The sequence below is a fragment of the Styela clava genome, chromosome 3 (assembly GCF_964204865.1).
Source record: "Styela clava chromosome 3, kaStyClav1.hap1.2, whole genome shotgun sequence".
Lineage (NCBI taxonomy): Eukaryota > Metazoa > Chordata > Ascidiacea > Stolidobranchia > Styelidae > Styela > Styela clava.
Window position 1 is genome coordinate 20,551,418 of NC_135252.1, and position 18,709 is coordinate 20,570,126.

Genomic DNA, 18,709 nt, shown 5'->3' on the forward strand with positions numbered 1-18,709 from the left:
TCGAGTAAACGTAAGTCCTTAAAAGGTGGCTCAAGTACAGTCAATGACTTGATTCCCCTAAACAATAGTAAGTGGCTACCTGCTACTCTTAAAATTATTATACTTGCTTTTGTTGGAACTCGCCATTTTGTTTTAGTAAGCTAACACAAAATAAATATGAGTGGCTTCCCAATCTCTCATAATTTGTTTAGATTACTTACCGTGAGTATTTGATAAAGGTGACCAAAGTCTAACCCAAGCAGCATTTTATTTTAAGGGGTGTTATATATCATATTGTATAAATTTCGAACTCACATAATTTTTTTTAACCCACTCCAATACTATTTCGCAGCTTTCTGTAATCCTATTGATATGCGGTCTCGTAAACTCATCGTTTTCCACATCAGTTGCGATCTTTGTTTGAACTTCGTCGATATAATTCCACATATTGTCGAATGCTTTTTGTCGAAGATTTTCTTCTGCTTCTCTTTCCTTTGGAAATATATGCCACTAATCAGCAATTTATTTCTCCACCATACATAAATACACTTTGTCAATAAAGATTACAAAAAAGTAAAAATGGCATTTAGGGCTGAGGGAAAACAAATACTGGTTACTGAACAGAAAAATACGTTATTAGGCCTAACAATAATTGAGAATAGCATAAAAAATCGAACAACAATCAACATTAAAAAAAGTATATGTCAAAGTATGTTGAGGGGTCTTGGATATCCAGGAACGCCCGATACAAATAGAAACAAAAAACGACTCCGATCACTGATATGCGCATAAAACCCATCCAGCCACAATCAACTTATTTATCCATGAAAATGTACATACAATAATATAATATGTCATAGATGAAGAATTGTTCCAAGTCTTATAATATATCTTCAAATAAGAGGATTGACAAACCTGTTTCATTTTGCTTATACTTTGTTTGATTTCTTGCACAGTAGCTTGCAACTCCTCGTGCTTAGTTTGGATCGATTCTGCTGATATCCCCTGTTAAAGTAGTCACAGTTAGCAATCGTTTTATCACATTCAAAATCTTGAAAACGACAGAACTAAAGATCCTGCTTAAAAAAAATTAGAAGTAAACGAGAGAGCAATGTTCGAACATGCTGACACATATGTCGGACCTCGGTACACTCTACTCCACTGCAAGGCCTGATAAAAATTTGTTAAAAAGATCTGAGGGTGCAAGCATTTCAAGGGCGGTATGGCAACGCAGAATACAAAGTGTTCTCCTCTAGTTAAATAAAACGGTAAATTTTTCAGCGAAATATCTCGTCACAGAGAAAGTTTCCCATTCAAAATGTAATCGCCTTTTAATTAGGTAAAAAGATTTTTTTCCAACAATCACAACACATACTTCAGTGATAACTACATAACAAAAAACACTACAACAAGAATTGGGAAAAACGATGCATATGTAAACCATGTATCCAACTATAAGAGTATTTTATGATGAGAAATTGGCATAAACAAATCGTCTTAATTTAAGCAATGCTGAGACTCACTTCAGATTTGAGCCACTCTTCAGTTTCACTGCATAAGCCACTTAGTTTATCTGCATATTCAGTTCCAGCAATTTGTTCTGATTCGCACATCTGACGAATTGAATCTAGATACCCCATGAGATTATCACGAGTTTCAGTCAGTTTTCTTTCTTTATTTGCTTGCTGTTGCTTTTCTGCTTCGATGACCTGGTTTGCACATCAGAAAACAACTGAGTTTTTGAGTGTTTTTAACACTTGTTCTGGAATCTTAATGAGGATAATAACGCGTATAACGTAACGCGGATAACGAGTAGGATGAGTAATGGGTAGTGAGTAATGCCATAACCAAAAATGGATGTTCGATTAAAGTAAGAATTGCTAAAGAGTAAAAAGATTTGGTTGACGATATAGATGCCTAAAATAAGTAATTTGATATATCAAAAAAGACTCTGATGTCATTTTTATTGCTTGTAAAAGACAAATGGTGGATCTTTAGATTTGGAATCACTATTGTAAGTTGTACATGCTGATAGGAAAACAAGCACTAGTATTGCAAGAATCTGTGTGGATGCAAAGCATAGTTGCATAAAATATTGAACGGTCTTCAACCATCTTCCTAGAGTCCTAGACATTCACCTGTATTTCTTGTTTCAATCCACTCCAAAAGGTTTTAAGATTCGTCTCCACTTCAATAACTTTTGATTCTAGTTCTTCTACAGTGATGGTTTTCTGAAAAATGTTGTAATTGTGTGCACTCTGAAGCAACAAAACGTTTTAAATGTGCTGATTCAATCACCGCCATGTGTTCTGATCTTTAAATTTAATTTTATCAGTTCAATACAAAGTTTTCTTTTCTTACAGAATTTTCCCAAAGCAACGTTTTTCACAATCACTCAGAGGAAAAAGATCTTTGTGGTCAAAATTGAATGACGTCCACTGTAGTACATTACCTAATTAGTAAACTTAGCTTTAAAGAAGACACTAGGGGGCACCCACTGATATGAAGTGAGCCACTGTGTATTTGAGGAACCTAATTTTACATGGCAGATATAATTTACAATTGTCACGCTTACTTGACTCCTTTGAAGCCAACCTTCAGCTTCGTTACAAGTATGTTTTATGTTTTCGATGTATTGAGAAAATGCTTCGCCAAGATGTCTGTTTGTTATTTGCGTACGAACTGAATCTAACAATTTGCGAAGGTTTCTGTGTGCTTCATCCCACTGTTTTCTTTCCTCTTCTTTTATTTTATGTGCGGCCATCTGAATGAAGAGTGTATAAAAATAATAATCAACAGATTTTCTTAGAAATGGAGTATTATTTTGTGAATCGTAACAGGTAGGTAACTACTTCTTTGTATATATCTTTGTGTTGGTGAGAAGGCAGGGGTCGATTAGAATAGGATTTCAAATAGATGAATTTACAAAGAGATATATGTATGATTTAACATCTAGACATTACTTTTTAATAAATACCTGAATGGGCTTTTCTATACTATATATAGGGTGTCTATAAAGTCTTAATTTTTTTCAAAATTGCAAAGGGAATTTATCGACAGCGTGTATAGTTTTGGCCCTTGCAGATGTATTAAATGAAGTAAAAATACTTAGATAATTAAAGATTTAAAAAAACAAATCTGGTTAAGATAAATTGAGAACTGACTTCATAACAAAACTGAAAATGTGAGGCTTTATGGAAACCCTGTAATTTTGAGATGATGTGTGTAATATAATATAAACAAAACTTCAGGCATATAAATCGATTTTGAATTATTCTGGCATGATGTAAAACGTAATGAAATGATTACCTGAGCTTTGCTCTGCAGTTTTGTCACGATACTTTGGATAAAACTTTCGAATTCTGCTCTTTTGTCTTCGATTTGTTTGATATAAAGGTTTCCCTGGAGATAGAATGTTCACTTATATACCGTATTACCATGCTAAATATTCAACTCATATGTTTAGTAGAGACAAAAACTAAAAATACTTCTTTTTATAGAGGCACCAGAAAGACGCCGTCTTTCTTACTTTTAAGGGAAGTTACCTATAGCACGGGCTGTTTCATCTAAGAGCAACTAAAATATCAAAACCAACTGAAGCCAGACAGTTATGGAGGCACATTTTCCGAGTAAATTTCAAGTCAGACGAACAAGAAAAAATCTACGTTGTTGCAAATTCCACGTGACTAAAGATAATGATAAATGTTGCACTTGTCAAACTTGCAAGTGGATTAATTTTAATATTCATATTTTGTTTTTTAATATTTCACAATCAAAAATAGCTCACAATATTCTCGTTGATGAATGATTGCGCTGATATACATTTGGCATTGATTTCACTTATATCAGTAGACGTTAGATATGTTTCATATTGAGCGAATTCTTTGAGATCTTTAACGGACTGAATGTGCGACTGGAAATTCTGGATTGCTTCTTCCAGCTTTTGTTTTTGATCCTCCTGTTAAAGATAATATAGTTTTGAAGCAAGAGAGTATCACTTTAAAGTGCTATTCCCTATTCTTTTCTGCTCTGTATTTGCACATTAATGGCCTTGTACCGACTTTTTTGTCTTCAGGTACTAAAAATTAAAATCGATTGTTTTAGCAATGGCGAAAAAAAACTTTTTTCTCAACAACAACAACAAACAAACAACTATATTAACAAGATTAACAACGGAAAAACTCACGCAATGTGATCTATATGGACACTTCGTTAACAATTAAGTACAGCGTTGATAGTAAATAAACAAATCACAATACCAGCAATAGCAGTTTGAAATAGCGTATGAATTTATGTTCCTAATCAGCACTTGAATGCCCTTAAAAGGCTATTGTGATATTATGGTCTCAATCACTTAATTCCAATAGAATATTTTCAAAAAGTGGAGAAATGTACAATATATATAAGAAAAGATCATCAACTTTGCATCTTGTGTTGTCATTTTTATGTCTGTTAACGCTCAATCGTAACGAACTATTATAAACACAAATATGGCAGAATAAGGGACGCCCAAACTGAAATCAAAATGTTATCTAGCTAGAGTATGAAATTCAAATTCCGTTTTCCTGCGGGTACTTTTCCATATTATATTTCAATTCATTCACCTCGTCTCTATCTTTAAGTTTCTTTACTATATCAGTCACAAAATCTTCAAATTCTATTTTTACATCCTGAATTTGTTCGACGCTGAGCTTTTCCTGAAAACAGTTAATTTTATTATTATTATAAATTATCTATTTCCATGATATTCTATATAGTAACCAGTGTTGGCAGTTTGGAAAAACTATAATTATTTATTGAAACAGACAAATCAAAATATCTACGACTCCGCTTGTAATCAACATTAGGAAGTCTTTATTTCATTTAAAGGATAAATGATGATGAAAGTGTGTCGTGATCCAACAGAAATTTGCATTTTCAATTGTATTCACCTCGTTGTTGCTGAGTATTTCCTTCATTGTAAGGCATTTCGCATTGATTTCTGTTTTGTCATCAGAAGTTAGGAACTTGGTATACGCTTTGAATTCCGCGTGTGATTCGACTGATCGAATATATTGCTGGAAATTTTGAATAACCTCGTTTTTCTTCTGTTCTTTTTCTCTTTTCTTTTTTGTCACAATGTCCACGAGCTAATAAGAATGAATATTGTTAGACCAGAACAATTATTTATCCGCCGAGTTAATAGAAAGAAACCCAAAATTGCAAGATTTCTGACGTTTTAGCGAGAAAAATGCATTTATAAATATTTATTAACTTGATGTATTTGTTTATTGTTTCAAATGCAAAGTGGAATATACATGGGCTGCAAATTAAATGTTTCATTCTCGGTGTAGCATTCCTGTTCCTATCCAATAAGACAAGATCATAGATGAAAGAAAAGCCATATATGTGCAGCTCAAATCGTCTATACTGCATCTAATCGTGTAAGAAATTCGATCACTAAATGTTATTTGTAGGTAAAAGTAAGTAAATGTAAGATTTTTACCTGAGATTTTTGCTTTAGAGATTTCAACATACTTGCAACAAAATTTTCAAATTTTAATCTATTTTCCTTCACTTGGTTGATGTCAAGGCTTTCCTAGAATAATTTTTATTTTCAATTTTTAATCTGATTTTCGTTTGTAAATATATTTCTCAATGAAGACATGGTTGTTTGTTATAAAAATGTACAATTTATAATTACATTCGTACTCGCGTAGTATGTGGAAACGGTGGAGAACGCCGGAACGTAGTATGTGTATCAGGTTAGGGTTAGGCCACCATTTCAGATACAAATACTACAAGAGTCACTTGGCTTGTCCCCGAACTCGTATTAGAACTAAAATAAAGAAAGTTGGAATAAAATTAAGGCCTAACCCTGACCTGGTACACATACTACGTTCCGGTATCTGCCATCTTGGTTCACATACTGCGGGAGTACCGTTTTATTTTCCGAAATTAAATATTCAATTTGTAGTTTATTCCTAATCTTATTTTTAATAGATATTCCAAAATACCTAGTATAACTTTAAAAGCAAAGATGTTATTAAAACAATAATGATAAAAAACATTTAAAAAACGTATGACTTGCATTACAATCGATGCTATGTATTAATTAATAGATAAGATTGCTGTTGTAAATATGTAAATTGACATATTTCCATTCAAATTTAATGAAATAAAGTAAATTTTCTTAAAACTTACCCGATTTGTGCTCAAAAATTTGTTCATTCTCAAACACTTATCATCGACATCCTTTTTGTCATCAGACGACAAAAACTTATCATATTCAGTAAATGGTTCAAGATTTTGAACTGATTGGATATACTGCTGAAAATTCTTGATTGCCTTGTTTAGTTCGTTTTGTTTTTCTTGTTGCCTTTCCTTATAGGCCTGTTAAATTTAGATTTCTATTTAATATATTATGTGATAATATTTTTGGAAACAATTATTTGTGTATGAATTACACCATATTTATTTGAAAGTCTTGTAGAAGCTTTTTTTCAGAAATGCTGGTTCACAGATCATATTAATCTTACATAATATAATTCATAATTATTTAAGTCTTCTCTGTACCTGAAAACCGATACTTTATATCTATATGTAATATACCCACATACCTTATATTTTTGTTTTAGACTGTTATATAAAGACATTTTAGAATTTTGTAGTTGTCAGAGATTGAATATTTCACGCGAAAAGAATAATCATTACATGCTGAAAAGACGTCCCATTAACGAGCGCGTAATGCAAAGACTGTTACAGACCACAATGGGAATTTATGATTACAACCCCCCCCCCCCCCCCCCCCAAAAAAAAATTAAACTGAAATTAAAATTGGTTCGATCACAGATCATATCAATTAAGTTGCTTCTGTAATCGAAAGTAATTATAATATTGCATGTATTGTAGAATGACATTTAGAGGATAAAATTGAAGTATTAAATCATATTTATTAATAATCTTCGTTGTTTTCTTAGTATTAATTTTGATAAATTTTCAAATGAATTCGTATGAAATAAATGGAATAAACCGACAGGCCATTTGTATCTCATTTGAGTTTGAATCTATTTCTACTACTGTTTCGGGAAAATATAAATGGTCTATATTATCTTAAAAAAAACGCGTTACCTTATATTTTTGTTTTAGGTCGTCCTTCAGACTTTTGACAAAATCTTCAAATTCAGATCTTTTTTCGTTTATTTGTTTGGTATCAAGATTTCCCTGTATATGATTACGTCAATACGTCAAGATCGCCGACATTTTAATACAAAAAAACTGACGTAACTGCGTGGATTGACTAAATAAACATGTATTGAGACATGCTTTTAAACAGTAGCTCCATTTTTAACCAAGCGCTCACACAGTTCACCTAATTATTATGTAAATAATAGTTACACTCTCAGTTAAACAGTTTTTTATGTTTTAATAAACTTAAGGCAAGACCCGAAACGGAATAAGAGTACTGATAAAAAATGTACTAACGAGGTGAGGGTATATAGCTTTATACCAGTGACAGAAATATCAATATATAGCAGTCAAAACAAGTTTGAAAAGATTGCTAAATGGTAACATTTAAATTTATTTTGATGCTTTTTAATATTGATAGTTCAAAAAACTAGCCTGAAGTTTCTTGAGAAATTCTTTCGCTTCAAGACATTTGATATTTATTTCTTCCTTGTCATTATGAGATAAAAACTTCTCATATTTCTGAAATACTGTGTGATCTTGTACTGAATTGATATATTGATCGAAATCTCGAATCACTTCAAGTCGTTTCTGTTCTTGTTTCATTTTCTTCTGCTTTTCAAGCTGTGAAAAGGTTATTTTATGTGGTTTAAAAAATTCGTGTGCTCACTTGGATCTTGGATGTATTGTTAGAGAATTAGGATGAATTTTCAATAAATAAAAAGAAATGGCCAGAAAGTCATATGTATCTATGAGTTTCAATAAGTTTGTACTTTTGAGTGTGAAAAAAAATAAATGGCCTTTATAGTATTATAATAAAACGCATTTACCTTATATCTTTGTTTTAGACTCTCCATCAGACTTTTGACAAAATCTTCCAATTCACGTTTCTTGTCTTGTATTTGTTGAATATCAAGCTTTTTCTGTTAATGTTAATAAATCACGTCAATACATCAAGATTGAAGATATTTTATTACAAAAGAACTAACGTAGCTGGATGTAATGATCAAACAAAAATTTGTTGATAATGAGACTTGCCTATAAACAGTCGGCTCATTTTTTAACTAAAGCTCTTACCTAATTATTACGTAAGTAAGACTTACACTGTCAGTTTTTTTTTTATATCCTATCAGTATTTACTCAGTATATTTAAAATAAGCTCAAAGCGGAAAAATAAAAAATTACTGATAGGATATGTACTAACGAGGTATATATAGATATATATATACAGAATCCATTTTTACCTTAATATTGCAAATTTCAAATGATTACCTGACCTGTTTGTTTTTAAGAAATTCCTCCGACTCAATGCATTTATCATCGATTTCTTTTTTGTCATTGTCAGATAAAAACTCCTCATACTTCTGGAATTCTGCATAACTTCGCACTGACTTAATAAACTTCTGGAAATCTTGAATCTCTTCAATTTTTTTCTGTTCTTCATATTTTCTCTTCTGTTCATCAAGCTGTATTTTACAATATAGTTGCATGTTTAAGATCATGAATTACTTTATTAGCAATATTAGAAAAAAACTATGTCGCGCCGTTTTCTATCTTCATGTAATAAAATTGATTGGTCAATTGAATGCAAAGAATTTTTTTTGTCATCGCCAACGCCAAGAACAACAACGATTTTGAAAAACGTTCCATAATTCCATTTTGTGCCTTCTAACTGCCAGATAGACACTGTTGACTTTTGTTTGGCAAACCTTAAATTCAATCCGATGTCAGACACGTATGCCTCTCCCATAATGCAGCAACATACACTTACCTGAGCTTTGTGTTTAAGACCATCCAGTACACGATTAACGAAGACTCCAAATTCTGCTGTCTTGTCTTCTATCCGTTTCATGTTGAGGTTTTTCTAAAAATAATATTCCAATTACATTTCTGACAATGATAAAAAATTTCTCACTCTAGCAGTCAAGCACAGGGTTGACAGTAGTAGTCAGCGTCGTTTTGTTTCTAACTAGGGGCGTGACTTGTTTCCGAAAAAAGAAAAGGGTTAAACAAAAGAGACGTACCGGTAACTCTAAGAGTTGGGGACAAAACTTTCAGTTTTAGCTTATTAACAAACTTTTATGTTATAGGAGTGAGCTGGATCATATATCATGACTATGTGTTGAATAAATCGCTGTAAAGAATGATATCTACGTTTGAACTTTGACTTGTAGGCTAGAGCCTAATCTCAACAAGACAAATGAGATTATTTCATCAACCACGAAAATTTTGTTTTCGCGAAAATGTATAATACATGTTTACATGTATACATAATTCAAAGAAATCTTACCGAGTTGAGAAATGTATTCATTTCCTCGCATCTTCCATCAATTAGGTCTTTGTCACCTTGTAATAAATATATTCCATACGGCTTGAATACAGAAAGTTCTTTGACTGAACGGATATACTGCTCGAACTTTTGGATTGCTTGGTTAAGCTGCTGTTTCATTCTCTCCTCTTTCTGTAAAATTTTAGAAAACAAAATGTTATGTTAAAAATAGATAATATGAATTTTGACAATCCTAAAATCTTACAACCCTAAAAAACAATACCATCCAAAATTTAACATTTAGATTCTAAACGTTTAAAGAACATGTAAAATGCAGCCTTACGTTACCAGCCCCTTTCTTTATTGTAATGTATGCCAAACTAAAACGACTAATGTTCAGTTAAATTTTAGCAAATTCGTATGTCAAAACGACAATTTGTCTAGACTAGAGCCTTGCTCCGAGTAAAATAAAGGTAGATCTGGTTTCAAATCCCCTGCGGAAATTGTAGCTGATCGCATATCAGAAGACACACGCAGTCGTGAACCGTTACTCAAATAAACATAAATGAAAAAAAACGGCGCTCCGGAAGTATGTGCACCAAGATGGAGCAAAACCTGAACCTTAATCTGGTACACATACTATGTTCAGGTTGTGCGCCATCTTGGTGCACATACTCCGGGAGCATCAAAAAATGTGAAATAACCTTGATTTAGGCGTGTTTGAATAGGAAAAAGAAGAACTTCAAAAAAAAAATTTCATAATAATGCATACACCGTACTTGAAAAAAATAAAACAATTTTATAGACTTTTGGAAAACATTTATTTAAATAAACTTGCCTCTGCTCTCTTTTGTAGTTTTTCCAAAACATCATCAACATAAGTTTGAAATTTTTCTTTTTCACTTTGTATTTGACTGATGTCAGGCATTTCCTAAAAAATTAAAGTTTTTCAAATGTTGAACTAACTATCTGTTAACATTGTGGATATTTAGCAAAGAAAAATATAGATTTTTAAAATTCAGGATTTAGAATTCCAAATTCTTTACAAACTGATCATAATTAAATTAATTATAAGGCCGGGGGTTCTCAATCGTGGGTATGTTTTATATAAGTTAATCGAACGTAAATTTTGCAATAATGAAGTTAAAGAGCTAAATGTGGCTGTTAACCACATAGCATATTACAGTACTATAAGTACTCTTAATTGATGTTCATTTACTCCCGTTGCAGAAAGATTGTTTATTGCTGACATGAGTGAACTACGGCCTGCGGGCCAAATCCAGCCCGTTAGATAATTCAATCTTGCCCGCCTTATTGTGTCACAACCAGAATAAAACCAAATTTTGTTGTTTTAGCTGAAAAATTGCTCGTGGAATTTGTTGAACTTGTGAATAAGTTTAGTTTCCGCGAGAGGAAAAATGATAATGCAATAAAAGTGTTTGTTTTGTATTGCACTGTTTACCTATTCTTGGCACTATTGTGGCCCGCGAGCAATACAAAAATAATAGTGTGGCCCGCGAGGCCGACAACCTTGGACAACCCTGATATACACAGTTGCAAAATGAATTTTCGTTTCGAAATTTTCCAAGGGTAAACAATAGAATGGTCGTATTTTTATCGATTCAGATCCAGCCATCAAAGAGGAATTTTAAATTTAACAATTGAACTCACAGAATTTCCACTAAGAAAATCCATCAATTTGATGCATTCAACTTTGATCGCTTCTTTTTCATCAGGTGCCAAAAACGTTTGATAATCTCCGAATATATTATGTATCTTCACTGAATGAACATATTGCTCAAATTTCCTGATTGCTTTGTGTCGCTCTTGCTCGTTTTTCCTTTTCGTTTCTTGATCAGCGACCTGTGTTAAACATATCGTGATATTAATTAGTCTAAAAAATACGAGAATATTTCAAATTTATCGCTTGAAATACAAAATCGTGAAATCTACCTGTGGTCCAGTACCCAATGAGCGACTGATCGGGAATATCTGAACGGTTTTGCGTTAGGCATACATGGTTATCGGAAGTCTGGGCTTGCCAAACTTTTCAAGATAGTGAGACATTTATAATATGTTTGAATTTTCCGCGGCCCCCCGCATCACATTTGAAATTTTCCAACAAACTCGACATTGATATGGAAGCGCGCCGCTTCTCTAATCCTATGTTTGTTCTCGAAATCGTGAGATTTACGTTTTGCACTATTTTCAATGAATGTGTTCCGAATCAAAAGTCTAAAATAGTACAATAGATATAATACTTGGCGACTCCTGAAATTCGTTGCACACACCATGCCGGTTCGCGACCTCAGTTTGGTAAGCCCTGGTGTAAAGAATAGCCACAGTCGGGAAAAGTCGTAATTAGAAAACCCTGCGTTAGAATAAAATCTACCAAACATTTTGCAAAAATGACTGTGTGCGTAGCGGATGAATTTACAACGTTTAGAAGCATATATGAGATCAACAAAGTAACAAACCTGTCATTTTTGAGTTTCCTGAAATATAGTCACTAGTTTGATACAAAAAATTGGTTACAATATCGTAAAAATTCTGTTTCCTATAAAAAATGAAATCAGTGACCACTTTAAAGAAATCTTGTAGGTCAGGAGGTGTGAAAATACACCATAAACAATAATTTATCTCAATTACCTGAGCTTGGTGCAGCCTTTTTAATATACTTTCAACAAACTTCATGAAATTTGAATGTTCTTCTTGTATTTGATTAAGTTCGAGCTTTTCCTGTAAATAAACAATTCATTTCGATTATTTTTTTCTTTTCCATACATTCACTATTGCTCCCCGACTCACTGATTTAAAAATTTGGAAAACAGTTCTGGCTCACTAATGATAAATAAGATAGTTAATTTTAAATATTTTGATTCAAATATTTTGAAATTAAACTTTAATGGAACCATTTGTAAAAACATAATTTATCGAATTAAATTAGGCCTAAATTGAGCAGATAAAATAGTGACTCGCATTTGTAAAATTAAAAAAAAAAGTGTGATTGAAGAATCACGCTGCACAACCGGGGTAGACAAATGTGTTTCTGTAACGTTCGCCCAGCCAAAACAGTCTTCCCTTGACAAATATAATTCAATTGTAACAAGTGAAGCGAATGCATGCGTTTTTGTGTCAGTGTGCAACAAGAATCACGATTCACTTCGAATAGGCATGTTCAGTTTTGTTTCGGTATGCTTTGAATATACGTACTATACTAATAATTAATTTGTTACCGTTTTCGTCACACTTACATGACCCGCCGGTCTAGGTGGGCAAGGTTTTTGGACCAGGGGCCACCCCTGGACTCACTCTAGCCCTTTACATGGTGCGATGCTCAATGTTTTTTTTTTTTTTTTTTTTTTTGTAACACAGTTAATGTTGTTCATGAAATTAAACTTTTCACGTCACACTTACATAACAGTCTAGGTCGGAGTACTTTTTGACCCCTGGTTCAAATACCTTGTCTAATGTCCCTGGTCTAGTCTAATATCGCTTTTTATATTTCACTTACGTCTTACCGAACTCTATAATAAAAGGTATACACAGTTGCAAAATGAATGTTAGTTTTGAAACTTGCCAAGGGTAAACAATAGAATGGTTGAGAACCCTTAGTTTAAGTATTTATTACTTATATATCTTTTTATAGATTTAGATCCAGTCATCAAAGATGGATTATAAATTTAACATATGAACTCACAGGATTCGCACTAAGAAATTTCTTCAATCTAATACATTCTTCTTTTATATCATCTTTGTCATCAGGCGTCAAAAACTTTTGATAATGTCCGAATTCAGTATGCCTTTCAACTGAAGGAATATATTCTTGAAATTTTCTAATTGCTTCATTTTGCTCCTTCTCTTTTTCCCTTTTCTGTTTTAGATATGCGTCCTGTATTAAAGATATCCAGTCGTTTACCAATCTATCTATAAATTACAGTCAGATTGAGCGTTGAAAATACAGTTCAACGGAAAGTCCCAGTCAGTTCAGGGCCGCGGCGTCGACGAAATATTACATTCGGCTTCAATTCCCGACTCAGAGTAGGAAAAAATTGTTTCTGATTCCGAGTAACAAAAACTTTGACATATGCAAGACTTTCTCAGTAAACTGGTAAACGCTTAATCAACATAATTTTTTTATTTAAAATGACTTCGACGCCATGGTCATAATCCAGTACCTATTCAGATGAGAAATATTTGAGCGGTTTTACATTAGTCACACATGCTAAGTGTAAGTGATAGCCACAACCAAAATGAAAGCGGTAACCATCAAGCTATTAACCCTGCGTCAGAAGAAATCTACCAATTGTTCTGCACCATCAATAACGTAATAGATGGGGGTTTGTGAAGCGCATGACATACGCAGCTGACGCGAGCATTTAAAACGCTTAGAAGCATTGTGGATCCAACAAAGAAACAACAAGTTTTTTAGAACATAGTTTGATACGTGAAAACTGTACTGGTTACAATAATGTAAAAATTATATTCTTTTTCAAAATAGGAATCAGTGACCGCTTGGAATCAACCTTGTACGTCTGTAGGTGCGAAAACATCTGAAACTGACTCATCTCAATTACCTGAGCTTGGCGCAGCTTGTTCAATATTCTTTCAACAAACTGTTCCATTTTTAAATGTTTTTCGTGTATTTGTTTGAGGTTGAGATTTTTCTGCAAAAATAGATTTTCATTCAATTTGTACTTTTTCTTTATATACGCATTTTTAAGGATATTTCACATGGTGTTTTAAATGTTGAGCATGGAGTGTTTGAACGTAGTGGGGTTTGGAATATACCAATCAAAATACCGCTGGAATGATAATCAAGGGGCCATAATTATTAAAAACACCGGGAAATGGGCCACAAGCCATAAAAGGTTTGGAACCACTGCCTTTTAATTTTGTTTCTGTAAATCAGTGGTTTAAAACTTTGCTCAAACATTGTTCTGCTTTACTACTGAGTGAGTGCTTTCGGAAAAAAAAGAGAATAAATAATAGAAAAAAAAAGTTGGGGGTGGGGAGGAATATGTACAAGTACAAACCAGCAAACTTACCGGATCGTACTCAAAGAATTTCTCTGTTGCAGAACATTTTTCACGAATTTTGTTGTGGTCTTCTGGTGTCATAAACCTTTCATACTGCTTGAATACTTCGTGTTGTTGGACAGAACGAATATAATCACGAAAACTTTGAATTGCAACTCGTAGCTCTTGTTCTTGCTTTCTTTTCTCTTCCTGTTATTATTAGGAGAAAATGTTTTAAAAACTAATTCCGATTAAGGTATGTGAGCCGGGTTGGTTATGAGATATTTTCAAGAGAAACGTTCATTCCAAGCACGACTCCGAAACATTTAGGCAGGCAGTTCCATCTCCAGACTTCACATTAGAATAAAATTAGATTAGTACTACAGACAACTGGGTGAAAAAAAATTGTCTGGTATTTCCAATTATGTTATTGGTTTAATGATATGATTTCGAATAGTAGATCCCGACCACTAGATGGCCAAAGTTTCTACCCCGGCTACCACTCCGTAAGGATCAAAAGTGCGAAGTAAGCTAAAAATCCCGATTTCACACCCCACGTCAACCTTCTTTAAAACAAGCAATGCCAAAAAATAAAGATTTTTTCGAAAATGGGATCAGTGGCCGAACCATATCTGGTCTAAATATGCCTGAACGCCCCATACAAAAATATTCAAAGGCATTTACCTGAGCTTGGTTTTCCAGTCTATTTGATATACTTTCAACAAAACGTTTGCACTTTGAGTGTTGTTCGCGAATTTGTTCGAGGTTTTCCTGTAAATAAATTTCTATATTTTTTTTTTCACCCAAAACACTAATTCGAAAATGGTACAAAACATTTTGATAGTTCATATTAAGCTAAAAAACACGAGAGAAAATATTTGATTATAAACCAGCAAACTTACCGGATTGTCATTCAGAAATTTCTCTGCTGCAAAACATTTTCCTCCAATTTCGTTCTGATCTTCACGTGTTATAAACCTTTCTTGCTGCCTAAATACATCATGTTGTTGGACAGAACGAATGTAATCACGAAAACTTTGAATTGCGTAATGTAGCTCTTGTTCCTTCTTGCTTTTCTTTTCCTGGTAATCATATGAGAGCATGTTTCAAAAACTAATTCCGTTAAGGGTTGTGAGCTGGGTTGGGTATAGGCTGTTTTGAAGAGAAAGTTCATGCCAAGCATGATTCCGAAACAGTTAAGTAGGCAATTCCATCACCCGACTTCACATTAAAATAAAATTGAGTTAGTACTCCTGACAAGCGGGTGATAAAATTATAGCTGATAGAAGTTCAGTATTTGCAATTCCAAATATTTTTTGGTTTTGATAATATAATTTTAAAATTGGATCCCGGCTATTAAAGGTGAAATTTCCGTCTGCAACTTTATAGAAGAATCAAAAGTTCGACACAGGTTAAAATTCCTCAGGTTGCAGGTCTCAACTTCAGACGCCACGCCGACCACCTTTCACAGGGTATAATGCCAAATGGGGGCAATGCCAAAACATAGAGATGCTTCCAAAAGTCGGATCAGTGGCTACTTTGGCAGATCCTTATCTGGCGAGAAGATGCCTGAACGAGCCATACAAAAATATTTTTAATTAAAAGCATTTACCTGAGCTTGGTTTTCCAGTCTATTTAACATTCTTTCAACAAAACTTTCGAACTTTGAGTGTTGTTCATATATTTTTTTGAGATTTTTCTGTGAATAAGCAGTTAATTTTCAATAATGTTTTGTCTTTCCTTCTATATGCATACTTTTTTTACTCAAAACACTGATTTGAAATTGACACCAAAACATTTTTCTAAACATTTCTGGTCAATTAAGAAAGACATCATTTAACTATGGAAAGAAACGTGAACACGTGCACATTTGTGTTTCACTCAACAAGGCTTTCGAATTGCTTTAGATCATTGGTGTGCAGCATTTTTTTTTTCGGTGGGCCATATAACAAACTTCACACATCCAGGTGAGCAACACAAAAAATTTAGCGGGAAAATCAAGAGAAAAAAATCCGGCTATAACCTGAGAGTAATAAAGACGTCAGGAAAAACGCCAAAAGATTTAACGCAGCAACAAAGAGCAAAAAAAACCTTATGTATTTGTACCCATATTAGCGCCTATTTTAACATGAACTGTCACATTAGGATTTTCGGTTTGACGGGGGAAATCCGAGTGTTGAAAAAAGAAATTCTGAGCGCTGAAAAAGGCGAGACAAAATGACTTGGCGAGACGGGAGTGGCCCGCGGGCTGTCTATTGCCCACCCCTGACTTAGATAGTTATTTTCAGTTTTACTGTTATTTTCACCCTTCAATTTTACAAACTCATATCTGCTTTCATAGCCCTATTGACTTTAATTTCTTCATCAACTTAGCGCTTATGGATCAGACTCTTTAATAATGAGTTATAGCGCGTGACTCACTCTCATCATATGTTCCTAGGACAATAAAGGATAAGAAAAGAATAAGTATGTGATATATCAGAAATTGATAGTTCTTATAAAGCTAAAAATGTGAGAGTAATAATTTAATTACAAACCAACCAACTTACCGGATTGAAGTTGAGAAATTTCTCTGCTGCAGAACATTTTCCACGAATTTCGTTCCGATCTTCATGTGTTATAAACGTTTCAACCTGCTTGAATATTTCATGTTGTTGAACAGAACGAATGTAATCACGAAATCTTTGAATCGCAACACGTAATTCTTGTTCTTGCTTTCTTTTCTCTTCCTGGTATTTAAATGAAAACATGTTTTGACAATTTAAAAGTAAAGGGTGTGGGCTGGGAGAAAAGTGTTCGTTCGTTCCAAGCATGGCTCCAAACCCTTGAAAAGGCAACTTCATCTCCCAACTTTGCATTAAAATAAAACTGGATTAGTACTACAGACAGCCGAGTGATGAAACTTTGAATTTTTTGGTTTGATCATATAATTTTAAAAGCGGATCCCGACTATTAGGTATTAAAAACTTTACACTATCAGAAAATCCAAAGTTTGAACCAGATTCTCAGGTCGCAGGTCTCGATTTTAGACTCCACACCCACTACCTTTCACATGGTATAATAAACAAAGCCAAAACATAGATATTTTTCCGAAAGTTGGGGGCTGGTTTGACAGATTCCTATCTGGTGAGGAGACGCATAAACGACCCATACAAAAATATTTTAAATGCATTTACTTGCGCTTCATCTTCCAGTCCCTTTACCATACTTTCAGCAAAAAGTTTCAACTGCAGGTGTTGTTCGCGAATTTGTTTGAGAGTTCCCTGTAAATAAACTTATCATTTTAAAAAATTTTCCCCTCTTACTTACATATTTATTTTTGATCCAAAAAAAAACAATTTGAAATTGGCAAAAAAAAATTTTTTCAAACGAATTTTTTATGGAATACATTTTCGATAGAAAAATGATTTATATATAAACCAGCAAACTTACCGGATTGGAGTCAAGGAATTCTTCCGCTGCAGCACAATTTCCATGAATTTCGTTTCGATCCTCTGGTGTCAGTAACCTTCCAAACTGCTTGAATATTTTGTGTTGCTGCACAGAAAGAATGTAATCACGAAAATTTTGAATCGCGCCACGTAGCTCTTGTTTTTGCTTTCTTTCCTTTTCCTGGTATTAAAATGATATCATGTTTTAAAACCAATTCCATTCCAAAGTGCGGTTGAATTCGTTAGAAGCTGTTTTATGGGAGCAGGGTTCATTCTGAACATGATTGCGTGATATTCAATCAGTCGATTTCGACTATAACTACGACTCTCGGCACCGTGTAGAAAGAAAATTGATTTGAAACACCCGTTTTTGACCGTAGAATAAAATTTTGAATTCAAAAATTTACTATTTTCAAATATTTTGTCTATGATTCCCGGCTATCAGAATTATAAAATTTTCTTTCTGGACTCCTACTCCGGATAGTTCAAACTTTCGACCCTGGCCTCGCATGAATGGTGTTAAAACTGCACATATTTTGCACATTTCAGAAAAAATATTTAATTTTCAGAAAAAAATTTACATTAAACAGTTAATAGTCGGAAACATTCCGATTTCTATAAGAACTTTGGCTGTTCGGCATCTTTTGGAGATTGGATTCGTGTTTTTCATTTTTATTCAAGATTATCACAAAGTAATTCCTTTTGAATAAGTTTACCTGGTATTTATGTTCCAAACTTTCTATAAGACTTTCAATAAAATCTTCAAGTTTTCGTCTTTCGGCATCAATTGTTTCAATATCGAGATTTTTCTGTAAATTAATTGTGAAATTAATATTTTTTGTGAA

General features: G+C 33.3%; 1 protein-coding gene across 2 annotated transcripts in view; it reads right to left on the minus strand.

Moving 5' to 3' along the window:
- Positions 1–18,709, minus strand: part of LOC120342837 (uncharacterized) — a 50,597-nt gene that overhangs the window by 15,242 nt on the left and 16,646 nt on the right. For both annotated transcript variants that reach the window (XM_078111222.1, XM_078111221.1), the window contains exons 18-47: positions 18,581–18,673; positions 17,866–18,045; positions 17,610–17,696; positions 16,983–17,162; positions 16,046–16,132; positions 15,336–15,515; positions 15,118–15,204; positions 14,464–14,643; positions 13,993–14,082; positions 13,116–13,307; positions 12,065–12,154; positions 11,087–11,278; positions 10,254–10,346; positions 9,437–9,607; positions 8,918–9,010; positions 8,424–8,612; positions 7,977–8,069; positions 7,582–7,770; positions 7,090–7,182; positions 6,163–6,351; positions 5,465–5,557; positions 4,911–5,108; positions 4,584–4,676; positions 3,767–3,937; positions 3,289–3,381; positions 2,555–2,743; positions 2,118–2,210; positions 1,503–1,688; positions 895–984; positions 295–471 (exon numbers count right to left, since the gene is read on the minus strand). In XM_078111222.1, the coding sequence (XP_077967348.1) occupies positions 295–471; positions 895–984; positions 1,503–1,688; positions 2,118–2,210; positions 2,555–2,743; positions 3,289–3,381; positions 3,767–3,937; positions 4,584–4,676; positions 4,911–5,108; positions 5,465–5,557; positions 6,163–6,351; positions 7,090–7,182; positions 7,582–7,770; positions 7,977–8,069; positions 8,424–8,612; positions 8,918–9,010; positions 9,437–9,607; positions 10,254–10,346; positions 11,087–11,278; positions 12,065–12,154; positions 13,116–13,307; positions 13,993–14,082; positions 14,464–14,643; positions 15,118–15,204; positions 15,336–15,515; positions 16,046–16,132; positions 16,983–17,162; positions 17,610–17,696; positions 17,866–18,045; positions 18,581–18,673 (4,131 nt within the window). The remainder of the gene's footprint in view (positions 1–294; positions 472–894; positions 985–1,502; positions 1,689–2,117; positions 2,211–2,554; positions 2,744–3,288; positions 3,382–3,766; positions 3,938–4,583; positions 4,677–4,910; positions 5,109–5,464; positions 5,558–6,162; positions 6,352–7,089; positions 7,183–7,581; positions 7,771–7,976; positions 8,070–8,423; positions 8,613–8,917; positions 9,011–9,436; positions 9,608–10,253; positions 10,347–11,086; positions 11,279–12,064; positions 12,155–13,115; positions 13,308–13,992; positions 14,083–14,463; positions 14,644–15,117; positions 15,205–15,335; positions 15,516–16,045; positions 16,133–16,982; positions 17,163–17,609; positions 17,697–17,865; positions 18,046–18,580; positions 18,674–18,709) is intronic.